The sequence below is a fragment of the Esox lucius genome, chromosome 10, assembly GCF_011004845.1.
Source record: "Esox lucius isolate fEsoLuc1 chromosome 10, fEsoLuc1.pri, whole genome shotgun sequence".
Taxonomy (NCBI): domain Eukaryota; kingdom Metazoa; phylum Chordata; class Actinopteri; order Esociformes; family Esocidae; genus Esox; species Esox lucius.
Genome location: NC_047578.1, coordinates 27990915 through 28005153, shown reverse-complemented (window position 1 = coordinate 28005153; position 14239 = coordinate 27990915). Strand labels below are relative to the sequence as shown.

At 42.3% G+C, this 14239-nt stretch overlaps 1 protein-coding gene across 2 annotated transcripts; it reads left to right on the top strand.

The window, feature by feature from the left end:
- The first annotated feature begins 8759 nt into the window (after nt 1-8759).
- On the top strand, nt 8760-13580 carry apoea (apolipoprotein Ea). Of its 2 annotated transcripts, none has more exons than XM_010900898.3 (6): nt 8760-8816; nt 10190-10253; nt 10466-10619; nt 10950-11237; nt 12709-12865; nt 13025-13580. In XM_010900898.3, the coding sequence occupies exons 2-6, from the start codon at nt 10211-10213 to the stop codon at nt 13160-13162; spliced, it is 780 nt and encodes a 259-aa protein (XP_010899200.2). In that variant the 5' UTR covers nt 8760-8816; nt 10190-10210; the 3' UTR covers nt 13163-13580.
- The last annotated feature ends 659 nt before the right edge of the window (nt 13581-14239 follow it).

Here is a 14239-nt window from a genome sequence, read left to right as displayed (position 1 = left end):
CCAGAGTCAATGCAGTTGTCTACCAGGAGATTTTAGAGAACTTCATGCTTTATGGAGATTCTGATATCCTTTTCCAGCAGGACTTGGCATCTGCCCACAGTGCCATAACGACTGGTGACTGGTTTGCTGCCCATGGTATTACTGTGCTTGAAATATAACAAAAGTTCAAGATATAGCCTAATATAAGTAGTTTTTAGTTTAATAGATAGTTTACTGGGCATATATTCATTTTTAATAAAATAGTCTTACAGTATTATAAACTACACTCACCTAAAGGATTATTAGGAACACCTGTTCAATTTTTCATTAATACATTTATCCAATCAACCAATCACATGGCAGTTGCTTCAGTGCATTTAGGGGTGTGGTCCTGGTCAAGACAATCTCCTAACCTCCAAACTGAATGTCAGAATGGGAAAGAAAGGTGATTTAAGCAATTTTGAGCGTGGCATGGTTGTTGGTGACAGACGGTCCGGTCTGAGTATTTCACAATCTGCTCAGTTCCTGGGATTTTCACGCACAACCATTTCTAGGGTTTACAAAGAATGGTGTGAAAAGGGAAAAACATCCAGTATGCGGCAGTCCTGTTGGGGAAAATGCCTTGTTGATGCTAGAGGTCAGAGGAGAATGGGCCGACTGATTCAAGTTGATAGAAGAGCAACTTTGACTGAAATAACCACTCGTTACAACCGAGGTATGCAGCAAAGCATTTGTGAAGCCACAACATGCACAACCTTGAGGCGGATGGGCTACAACAGCAGAAGACCCCACCGGGTACCACTCATCTCCACTACAACTAGGAAAAAGAGGCTACAATCTGCACGAGCTCACCAAAATTGGACAGTTGAAGACAGGAAGAATGTTGCCTGGTCTGATGAGTCTCGATTTTTGTTGAGACATTCAGATGGTAGAGTCAGAATTTGGCGTAAACAGAATGAGAACATGGATCCATCATGCCTTAGTTGTTACCACTGTTCAGGCTGGTGGTGGTGGTGTAATGGTGTGGGGGATGTTTTCTTGGCACACTTTAGGCCCCTTAGTGCCAATTGGGCATTGTTTAAATGCCACAGCCTACCTGAGCATTGTTTCTGACCATGTCCATCCCTTTATGACCACCATGTACCCATCCTCTGATGGCTACTTCCAGCAGGATAATGCACCATGTCACAAATCTATCCTATCCTATCAATATGGGCCAACATTTCTAAAGAATGCTTTCAGCACCTTGTTGAATCAATGCCACGTAGAATTAAGGCAGTTCTGAAGGCGAAAGGGGGTTAAACAGTATTAGTATGGTGTTCCTAATAATCCTTTAGGTGAGTGTAGGTCTGAATAGTAGTGTACCCTGAACTAGAGACATCCTTGTAACAGACGTCAGTGGGGTCAGCCCCTCTATAACCAATGGCTGTACCCCAATTATTAGACTTGACTCTCTTGAACCAATCGGCATGTTTCCAAATGCCCAACATTTCACTCTGAGCAAATGGAATGACACCTAAGAGAATACCACCTATAGCTGTGAAGGGAGTGTGAGTACACACCCAGCAGCTGCTTTGATTCACCATCTGTGCGTACTTCAATGATAATGCTAAAAATGTGTTAATACCGAAATGCCCATCCACGTGGCTAGAAGCACTGCGGTCCCCTGCAGACCCTGCAAAAAATTATACACATTAATCCCAAAATAAGAAAATCAAAGGAAAACTAATATGACAATTTGACCAAATAAACTAGATCACAAATGTCCTTTTGCAAGATGCTCAGTAATGACATAAGAGAAGTCAACTACACCATTCACGCTATAGATTCTACAAACAACAACAGCAATTCAATGTCCAGTCACTATATCGGGAACTACAGATGGTTCAGTCTTTCCAGTGGTCAGTGAGACTGTAGTTAGCGTATCCTATGGTCATGAAGGCTGGGTCATGACCGAAAGAACTAGATCGTGAGTACAAGCGGCTGAAATGGGTTTTCTCAGAAGGGTGGCTGGCTTCTCCCTTAAGGATAGGATGAGAAGCTCAGTCATCCGTGAGGAACTTGGAATAGAGCCGCTGCTCCTTTGCATCGAAAGGAGCCAGTTGAGGTGCTTCGGGCATCTGGTAAGGATTCCCCCAGGACGTCTCCCTAGGGAGGTGTTCCAGGCACATCCAGCTGGGAGGAGACCTCGGGGTAGGCCCAGGACTAGGCGGAGAGATTATATTTCGACACTGGCCTGGGAACGCCTCGGGATCCCCCAGTCAGAGCTGGCAAATGTGGCTCGGGAAAAGGAAGTTTGGGGTCCCCTGCTGGAGCTGCTGTCCCCGCGACCAGATACCGGATAAGTGGATAAAATGGGAGATGTGTCAGTAACATGTTTTATCACCATAACCCACTGCCCTGGCACTATATCATGGACCCCATCTGGGACTGCTCCCCATGTATCTCTAACCTGCTGTTCCGCTCCTTTAACTGCCTCAGTGAGTGTCATGCAGTAATTAAGGAGTGCATCGCTCATGAGATGTATGTCAGCTTTTCTTAAGTCCACAGCGCCTGGCAGAGATATTGGTCTTCCAATGATGACCTCAAATGGACTTAACCCTGTGGTTTTGTTAGTGTAGCTCTTATGCTGCAGAGAACAGTAGGGAGTGCATCTGGCCATTTCACTCCTTCTTGGTGCATTTTTGACGATCACTCTTTCAGTACACGATTGCACCGTTCAACCTGTCCACTCGACTGGGGATGGTATGGACAATGCACTCTCCATTCCATATTCATCAGCCGAGACACTTCTTGGCACACCTTTCTTGTAAAGTGTGTCCCTTGGTCGGAATCAATTTGTTCTGGTAATCCCCACCGGGGAATGATTTCCCGAACTACTATTGTTGCTGTGTGATGTGCTGTTCCTTTCTTGGTCGGGTATGCTTCTACCCAACGTGAAAAATTATCCACTATGACCAACACGTCTTCGTAACCTTTACTCTTGGGTAAAGTGATGTAGTCAATTTGTAGATGTCTGAATGGCCCTGCTGGGGGCATTTGACGTGTTTACCATATAATCACGTAAAATACAGTATCACACTATAAGCTTAGAATAAAATATACATTGTCATACTCTGGTCACACGAAATACAGTTTAACGCTATTCTCAAATTTTTACAGTTTTATTCGCACTAGATCGCTAGTTACGTTGGGAGATGATCAACAGATATTTGATTTGCATGTTAATGAAAAATAATTGAATATGCAGGCAGCAATATAAAAGACTACAAGTCATGAAACACCCCAACAAGGGTAGGTCTGTCTCTTAGCAGACCCAGATTGTTTTCTTTCCCAAAACACATTTCAGCAGGCCGAAACACAGGTGAATCTTAAAGCCTCAAAGTACCTATTGATGGGTTTACAGTGTCACAGATGGCAAACAAAACTCACATGTTCAGTAGCAGTATTTGGGGCACTGAACGCAATCATGTACTGACTGTTTTATTGAGAGCAATATAGTATTGCTGGTCCATATTTGAGGAAAAGTGAAGCAGAAAACAATAACAGCTTGTAAGTTTAGTTCATTAGTGAACTAATCTTTGGGAGGTGGACTGGCCGCCCGAGGCCGCCGATGACTGGCCGCCCGAGGCCGCCGATGACTGGCCGCCCGAGGCCGCCGAGGACTGGCCGCCCGAGGCCGCCGAGGACTGGCCGCCCGAGGCCGCCGAGGACTGGCCGCCCCCGCCCAAGGCCGCCGATGACTGGCCGCCTCATCCAGCAGCGCCCTCTCCTGCCCAGGAGCCGCCGCCTCATCTAGCAGCGCCCTCACCTGCCCAGGAGCAGCCGCCTCACCCAGCGGCACCCTCACCTGCCCAGGAGCTGCCGCATTGTCCAGCGACGCCCTCTCCTGCCCAGGAGCCGCCGCCTCGTCCAGCGGCGCCCTCTCCTGCCCAGGAGCCGCCGCCTCGTCCCGCGGCGCCCTCTCCTGCCCTGCAGCCGCCACCTGTCCCGGCCTCAGCGGCGCCCTCGCCTGTCCCGGCCTCAGTGGCGCCCTCGCCTGTCCCGGCCTCAGCGGCGCCCTCGCCTGTCCCTCCGCCGGCTCCTGACCCTGGGCCGGCTCTCCCGGCTCCTGACCCTCTGCCGGCTCTCCCGCAGGCTCCTGACCCTCCTGCTCCTCCGCCAGCTCCTTCTCCTCCGCCGGCTGCTGGCCCTCTCCCTGCTCCTCCGCCGGCTTCTGACTCTCCGCCGGCTCCTGACCCTCCGCAGGCTCCCCCGTCTCCTGCTCCTCCGCCGGCTCCTGTTCCTCCGCTGGCTCTTTCGCTGGCTCCTGACCCTCCGCCCGTTCCCCCGTCTCCCGCTCCTCCACCGGCTCCTTCTCCTCCGCTGGCTGCTGGCCCTCTCCCTGCTCCTCCGCCGGCTCCTGACCCTCCGCCGGCTCCTGACCCTCCGCCGGCTCCTGCTCCTACGCCTGTTGCTGACCTTCCGCCGGCTCCCCGGTCTCCTGCTCCTTCACCGGCTGCTGGCCCTCCGCCGGCTCCTGCTCCTGCGCCGGCTGCTGGTCCTCCGCCAGCTACCCTGTTTACTGCTCCTCCGCCGGCTGCTGACCCACCGCCGTATGCAGGATGTGTTGGGTTCAGTTCATGTTGGGTTCAGTTCACCAAACTTCTATATAGTCTATTTTGTCTAATGAGAAAGAACCACACCAATAGTCAGAAAGACGTTTTAGAAGTCACTTCTGCAGAAGGGAGAAAGCCATTGATCTCAACTGAGCCAGGAACGAGCCTGACAGTAGGATTCAACTCAGCAACTCACACTTCTCCATGGGTGGACTCGTTTTTATTTAGAAGCACAGCGTTCAGTAGTCATAACACACATGTCCTTTTCCTCTTGGTTATCTCTAGTTGTTATTGCATACTTGAACATCTTGTTATTGCTCAAAGGTTGTACTGTCTCTGAGTGTTATAGGTAGGAAGCATGTGGTTTCATATCTGACAGTTACAGTTTGTGGTCTGTTTTCAATTGGAACATGTTATTCTAGGCTTATACTGAACGTAATTTAGATAGACTGGCGAAAGCTTTCACAATGATTGCGACAGATCCTATATGAAACATTAACTTCTTACAGGCTGGCACCGGACAGGGCTGGGGCACCTGGACCACCCCGCCCCAAGACATCCTCTGGGTGTCTTGGGGTGGACACCCGGAGGATTGATTTAGTCTCTTCCGTCGACGTCTCCTCCTGGATCGATGCTGTGTTTGCCCGGTGTGCCGCAGGGGATGGTAGGGGTTCTCCTCCTCCTCTGTATCGCTATCCAGCCAACAGAGGAGTTCCCCTACCGTCCATCTCTGCCGTGTCTCCTTTTGGTGGTTCATTCTGTCACGGTCGTGGGAGGAGAAGGACACAGGCGCAGAGTAGAGGTACTGGAGATAATCCATCTTTTAATGAAAACAAAACTCAAACCAAACCAAACAAAAGGCAGCAACCAGTGACGTGGGTTAACATCAACAGGACAAAACCAAAATGAACCACACCAACATGGCCAACAAACTGAACTTAAATAGGGTCCCCAATTGGAGGCAATAACCAACACCTGCCTCCAATTGGGGAAACCAAAAAAAAGGATTAGAGGTGGCTAGAGGCCACCTCCTGTCCTGTCCTGGCTATGCCCCGAGCCCAGCGCAGAGATGGCTAGGGGCACAGCCAGGACGTGACAGCGTCCAGCAAAGTTGAAGTTATCTCCTGTCTGGTTGGCCATGTCCGGGGTTAGGGTTATCATTGAATCGGGCCACACTGTCTTCCTAATCCCCCCGTCACCCTAGATTTACACTTAAATAGTATTCTACCGGCGGGTGCAGGGTCAGTCTGTCCTGTCTGAGTCTCAATTGTTAATGTTTATGTGAAGGGAGACTAGCGTCAGTCAGAATTACCTGAGCCTCTGGAACACGCCTTAGGACTACCTGCCCTAGCAACTCCTAGCTGTCCCTGTACAAAGTCCTCCTGGCTGTGTTGCAAACATAGTTTATGCCTAATGATGTTTTGTAAAATACATCATTTACTATTAGTATTCATAATTGATGTCCAAAAAGCTAAATAACAGGGAACATGACATTAAAAATAACTTCAGTGCAATCAAACATTTTGTAACACTACACAAGGGTCAGTATCAACCAGATTGTTCAGGTCCAGATTGTCCAGTTCCAAAACATTGCTGAGGCAAAGCAATATGGTACTGTTGTTAAAGCAAAACAGTGTTGGATTACATTGGTATTACTTTGGATTACAAGTATCATAAATTCAGGATTCGATTAGATCCAGGTTTGATGGATCTCATCACACACTAATTCCAGGAATAACTTCTCTCATAAGACATGTTCAGTCTTGAACAGTATTTATTACGACAACTAATTAATATTCATGTCCTAAATGATGGACACTGAAGAGTCAATATAACCTAGTTTCCTAAATTCACCTGGTCTTTATTTACAATATAAATCCATTAAATCTACAAAAATTACACAGTTAAAAACATACCTGTGGCGGAATTACTTGCCCTGGTACTAGTTTAGTTTGTTTTTAGATCAAAATTCAATATGTTAGTTAATTTGACCATGGGAAACAGAGGTACAGTTTACATACTGCAATATTTGTTTGATTGAATTGATCCCTGACACTTTTAACTTCTAAGTTAAAATAATTCCAGGTTATAGACAGAATCCAGAAAGGTTGACCATTATATTGTATACCAATAGAGACAATCAGAATAAGACTTGCAGGCCAAAGGCCAGTCAAAATAACATCTTATCAGTGTGATCTGAGCTTGCTGATATCAGGCATGCTCTCTGCTATTCTTGTCATTATCCATAGACCTTTGTAATAGTATAGTGATAGGACTCTTTCCTGTTGGCTAATACTACGCATTTAATAAGCTTTGTAAGTCACATATACTTGTTCAGAATGTTGCTTTGTAAGGTTTTAAAATGTCTTATCTGTTTAAACATTATGGTCTTAAATGTATTGCAATTAAAGGATCCTCGGGAAAATGCTTAAAAAAGGGCAACTGATGTAAATTCATTCACAAACACATGATACACTGTATGTAAAAAGTATACACACCCCTGTTAAAATGTCAGGTTTTTGTGATGTAAAAGAATGAGATAAAGATAAAACATGTCAGAACAATTTCCACTTTTAATGTGACCTATCATGTCAACAATTCAATAGAAAAACAAACTGAAATCTTTGAGGGGGAAAAATTACAAATAAATACCTTACAATAACCTGGTTGCATAAGTGTGCACACCCTCTTATAACTGGGGATGTGGCTGTGTTCAGAATTAACCAATCACATTCAAACTCATGTTAAATAGAAGTCATTACACGCCTGCCATCATTTAAAGTGACTCTGATTAATCACCAATACAGTTCAGCTGTTCTAGTAGGATTTTCCTGACATTTTTGTAGTTGCATCTCAGAGCAAAAGCCATGGTCCGCAGAGAGCTTCCAAAGCATCAGAGGGATCTCATTGTTGAAAGGTATCAGTCAGGAGAAGGGTACAAAATAATTTCCAAAGCATTAGATATACCATGGAACACAGTGAAGCCAGTCATCATCAAGTGGAGAAAATATGGCACAACAGAGACATTGCCAAGAACTGGACATCCCTCCAAAATTGAAGGAAACTGGTCAGGGAGGTTTCCAAGATGCCTACAGCAACATTAAAGGACCTGCAGGAATTTCTGGCAAGTACTGGCTGTGTGCTACATGTGACAACAATCTCCTGTATTCTTCATATGAATGGACTGTGGGGTAGGGTGGCAAGACGGAAGCCTTTTCTTACAAAGAAAAACGTCAGAGCCTGGCTGAAGTTTGCAAAAACAAACATCAAGTCCCCCAAAAGCACATGGGAAAATGTGTTGTGGTCTGTTGAAACCAAGGTTGAACCTTTTGGCCATAATATCAAAATAACTATAATAATTTGTACGCTGCAAGTAAACTATAACTAGCATAAAAACAGTCACACTGCGTTGTTATACATCACCTTTTCATCCATCACTGCAAGACCAGTTGAACATGTGTTGTATTCTGCAGGGAACTCTGAGATAATTTTTCTTTCTGTCTGACAAGGCCTTGATGGTTGGTGCCTATGGAGCATTTAGGGAACATGATCTTGTTTATGGAAGTCATAGCCGGTCCAACTTAGGAACTTTTTCTGACGGCATCTTTTTTACTGAATTGGTCTTCACGTTGTGAGACATTCAGATATACAAACATACCATACATTGACTTGGTTGACACTAGTGGTTTGCTTAATGATATGTATCAGATTCTATATGAAGGTAGGCTAAGGCTTCTTGATGTAAATGCTGGTAAGTATACTAAAAGAAGAATGTTTAAAAATTAAACCATTAAAAGGAGTTAGAAAAACCGGGGGTCAGAAACATACCCCGGACCCTTTTTAAGTGCTCCTTCCCTTGATCTGTAAAGATGTGATAAACTAATGATAGGATAATCCAAGCCCCTCCAAGGAAGTTGGTTTCGGTTTATAAGGAACCTATTAGGGATATATATCAGAGGCTTTTACTGGACTGTATTGATCTGTGTATCATGTGTATTGTGTGTGTTCCTTCAAAACTGCATGATAGTGTGTGATAGTGCTAACAGCTCAATAGTGCAACGTGGAACCAAAATAATAACCCGGCAATAAAAAAACAACACTTTGTGTTGAGAACTTCGGACACAGGGCCATTCACCTTGCATTTATCAAATAGTGTCATAGCAATCAAAGTTGTATAAATACCCAGTGAACCTTTCAATCAGTCTACTTACAGCAACATAACCACAGAGAATCTCTAAGGTAAGTTACTGACTCATACAATTTGTTTAATCTTATTATCTGTTCTTATGCTTCCAGAGTGTACCAGAGTAAACTCGAAAAGTGGGGGAATACTATTTATATTTTTAAGGCTGGGATTCAAACCGATGAGGGATCATAAGGCATTGCAGATTTTAAAGGCAACGTTTCAGCGTTCACAGAGATCCCATTCATAGTACAAACTGTATATGTCAACTTAGTCTCAAATTGCAGTTTTCATGCTTATAACCTGTAATCTGACTACGGGTTAATTTAAAAAAAAAAAAACATTGCAGTATTTACGCAGCTGTTCTTTATCCCATGGTCAAATTAACACATTTTTAAGTCTTGGGTGCTATGTAAAACATTTAATCTACTACCAGGGTGACCTCTTCTCAGGTATGTTTTAACTTTTCAGAACTAGGAGTGAGTGGTTACTTGAATGATTATTGTGATTGTAAAGACACTGTGTAGATATTGCTATGGCAAGCTGGAATTGATTCCATGTACTTCCAAGACTGAATTCAACCAATCTCCACAGTGTGTATGTACAGAAGCTCTGTTTTTAATGGTCAAATAAAATTACAGACAGGTTGTGTGTGTAAAAGAAAGAAACATTATATACTGGGTGATTTGAACCCTAAAAGTTGATTGAATGGACACTGTGGTATTTGAGACCATATAGCATGGTTAGGATACATATATTTCTTTTACAGTATTTATTGCGTTGGTAACCAGTCCATATGGCATCTTAGGGTTTGTGGTATATTGTTAACATACCACGGTTTAAGGCTGTATCCAGGCACTTGTGTTGTGCTTAAAAATAGCCTATAGCCATGGTATATTGTCCATATACCACACCACCTCATGACATATTGTTTTATTGAAGACCCAATTCTGAGTGGCTTGCTGGGCATTCTAGAGCCTGCATTATTTCCCAATAGTTCACAATACAATTGCTCAATATGTGTAATTCAGTGACTATGAAGTTCATTTCTTGAGCTTCATTTAAGAGAAAACGTTGAATTGACACAAATGGCATTATAAATGTAAATATTAATATGTCAAATGATTTGGCTGATGACTACTACTGAAATCTTCCACTGCACGTATCGTTCGCTTCATATTTTAGTCTGAGTCTCCTTTCATCTTGGTTGTTTTAGTACATTGAAACTAGGGTTGGTGTACAAAACCAAAATATCAGCAACTGGATCAGCTTTAACCAATTGGTTGGCAGGAAATGTCATTATAACCATGGAATAATACAATAATACATTTGGTTCTCTGGAAAATAATTTAAGTGTTTGGAAGGAATAATGCCTTTTTCCTTCCTGTCATGGTACTGTTATATGAATATACTTTCATTGTGTTTCCAGGTATATAGTTGGCAGAACGCCATGAAGGCTGTTGCAGTTATCCTGGCTTTAGTTGCTCTCTCAGGTGAACATTCTACTGAGGATGTGTTTCAAATGCTATTCCTTATTCCTACATTGGAAATAAAGTGTCATTAGGGGAAAAACGATTTAACAATTTATTTAGTAATAAATTTGAGTTGCTCTGTGTTTTCTGAAACATTACAGAGGGATGATGGACAGGGGCAATACAAATAACTGTTTTAATTGTGTCATTCTATATTTCTACTGTAACAGCAGGTTGCAATGCATGGGTGTTACCAATGCAGGATGAGCCCCAGACACGTTGGGAGAAAACTATTGAACAGTTCAAGGACTACATTGTAGACCTGACCTCTAAGACTAGCGAGGTTGTGAAGAACATCAAGGCATCCGAGTTAAGCAGAGAACTGGAGTGAGTTCATCATTTGTGATTATTCACCTGCAGAGTTCAATGCATCCAAGCCAAAAGTATATAATCTCATTATCTTATGGGCTTATTTACTTTACACAGATAAGCATAGTCCTAGAGTACTCTAGGCTTAATCTGCATCTTGGAAAGCGGACATTTATTATGGTTTTGTAGAAGGTATAGGGCAGTTGTAGGCATTGTGTATGATGCAGTCTACCTTTAGATGAACCATGCTTCAGATGGCCTTTTCTTACCAAAGCGAGATATATAATATTCTATGATAAGTTCTATATACCATCTCTGTGTAACACATCTGGCTGTTTTTCCTTCCAGTACTCTGATCACAGACACCATGTCTGAGCTAAGCATGTACACTGATGATATGAAGACCAAACTAGGCCCCCTCACTAAGGAAGCGGCTGAGCGTCTGGGCAATGATGTGCAGGTCCTAGCTAACAAGTTGCAGGTTCACATGGTCGAAGCCAAGGAACGAATCACATTGTACACTCAGGAATTCCAGACAATGATGGAGCAGAATGCTGATGACGTCAAGACCAGGTTCAACACATATAACCGCAAGCTGAGCAAGCGCCTCAACAAGGACATCCAAGACATCCACGTGTAAGTTGGTAGGATAGTACTGAGTATGTTTACATACACACTAATCATTCACTATTTAACTGATTGTGGTAGTAGACCATATATGGCATTGGTGATCACCTTACTATCCTTATCGGCCATAGGTCATAATCGAAGACATACAATTTATTTTTTAGGTAATCTCAAAAATTATTGGTACATGTTACTGAATTCATTAGCTGAATTGGAATGTGATTTCATTGGTGTACAGTATATGTATATAAACATTTTAAATGAACAATTGAAGTGTTTGATGATATGTATATGCCTAGTATATGAAATACATCTGGATGTATTATAAAGAAGCCATTAGACTCTGTGCACCAGCGTAGTGAGGAACTTCCGCTTTTGTCTATAAGTCGGTATTGCAGTTTCCGGTTTACTTACTAATACTCATCCGCATTAGTAAACACCTAAACTCACAACAAGATGAGTGATGCTGTTGAAAAAGAAATATAATGTACATGACTCATTTAAGTTTCAAGGTACAAGTGGGGCATCATTTTAATCAGGAGAATGTCCTCTTTTTAATAAAATATGGCTTGCGCCATTCAACGACTTCAAACGCTAGACTAGAAATAGTCAGAAAAGGCGATTTTTAAAAAAATATTTATATACTTGCGTCTTTCAATGACTTCAAACGCTAGACTAAAAATAGTCAGAAAAGGCGATTTTTTTATATATTTATATACTTGCACCATTCAATGACTTCAAACGCTAGACTAAAAATAGTCTAAATTTTTTTTAATAAACTTCCACGTAACGCAGGTTTAAGCGCAATTAATACCATATAGGACTAGATGTTTACTTCCTATGCCAGTTGTTATTTTTCAGTTTCGTTGTGAAATGAGGTTACAGTAGTAAAATAAAAGATTTTGGTGCTTTTCTGAGGCTATGGAATTTTAAGCTTCATTCAGGTTGAAGAGGCTGAACGAAGGTTTGTTTCAATTCACTTGCTATGGGGACGCGCTAGCGTTCCAGCTCAGCCAGCGTTCTTTTACCGTTTTTGAGGCTAGGAATTTTTATGCATTCTATTGTCCTGCCTAATACTACACTAAAAAGGAACACGTCGCTAACTAGCTTAGCCGATAGCCTGCCAGCACACCACAGTAAACTACTTACCCTCGTAGTTGTGCAGATAACTCGATACGTAGAGTTTGAATCCCTTGTTCCACTTGCTTGTTGGAGCAGGGGACCAGGCTTTAACAATTCGATGGACATCACTAATGCTTATTTTAGGCAGGTCTTGGAGACATCTACTAAAAACTAAAATTTTGTGCGACACGGGAGATCGCCTTAAGTAAACCGGAAAATTATATGCCGACATCTGGCTAAAGCGGAAGTTCATCCATACGCTTGTGCACAGAGCCTATACTAACTGGAATTAGGGCAATTGCTGGAAAACTGTAGGGACTCCTAGCATGTCTTTTACACTCCATTTCTACTGTTTTAGCAAAGTGACCACTTACTTTGATGAGCTACACTCTCGAACTGCCACTAGTATGAAATCTGTGAAGGATCGCTTGGAGCCTTATTACATCCAGGTGCATAAGAGTGCTGAGGATAAAATGACTACCCTTGGCAAACTGCTGATTACACAAGCTGAAGAGGTGAGTACTGCGAAATTCTGTAGCTAGAAAATGGTGCTAAAGTATGTACCAAGGATTGTGGGTTGATGCCCTCTGGGGTCATCCATACAAAATAAATGAATGCATAACCATAAAGCTCTTTGGATAAGCATCCCCCAAAACAGTTTATTTTGGATTTAGGTAAAGGAAAAGCTGGAGTCTGGGGCTGAGGATCTCCGCAGCATCCTTGAAGACAAGATGGAGGAAGTGCGCAACTGGTTCAAACCCTACAGCAAAAAAATCCGTGATCAGGCTAAGGCCATCATTGCGATCATGTAAATCAACACAATCACTATAAAGGCATTAACCTATTATGTTCTATGTAAACTAAATACTTACACAAGGCAGGGACAAGACACGTTTGTCACACATTTGCCAAAAAGACTATGCATTTTTGGCTGAGCCCCAAACTTATTTAGGATCTCCAAGAGCAAATGAATACATGTACTTGGTTTGATATCCTCTCTCCCACTGTCTCCCCCCTCTATCAAACAAATTCTATGAAGGCCTATGTGAATACGTTTACAGAGATGTCCATTTCTGACTAAAATGTAAGTGTATAAGCATGAATAATGTACATTCCGGTACAGCATTGTGTGGTAGGTGCCAAAGTTTACTATCTGGGGCCTGGTAATAACTAATAACAAGCCCACTTTGTGAGTCTAACAATCTAATAAAAAATGTCTTCATCTGCAAATTGTTATTCCTATTCTTTTAACATTGATCATAGGATAGCATTTCATAAAAGCTGCTGATGGAATAACTAAGCATTTTTATGTAATAATAACTATAAAGCAATAATGTTGCTTAGCTAAAAACAATGTAATAAGTTACTTTGACTGGTTAAAAAAATAAATGTAACAATGTCATAAACTTACTGATTATGTAATAATATATTCAAATCACTGTATATAACTTGTTTTCAGTGACAGCAAAGTGTCACACTTCCATAACACCTTCCCTTACCGTATATTTATCATAAAAAAAATCAGTTCAGATGAATACACCAAACCTCTCTAAACTCTTAGCCATAACTAGCAACACACACAATATGCAGCCATAAGCTCAGCAGACTCATAAACAGAAAAACATCTATTGTTCATTCTTGAAGACATTTGAAAAAAAATCTTGGCAGTTCTTCATTTTGACTAGTAGATGGCCCTTGATAGAGAAATGATCAATTCTTAACCCTGACATGATGCTGCCATTTTCAAACTTTCCTCTTCCCTAACACAATGTTGGAAAGATTAAATAACAAATATTGAGATGAGATTAACATAAATAAAAATCTATTTAGTGGATAAGAGCATAAATATTTGCAAAAATAACTGTGGAAATATGTTTACAGTGGAGAAA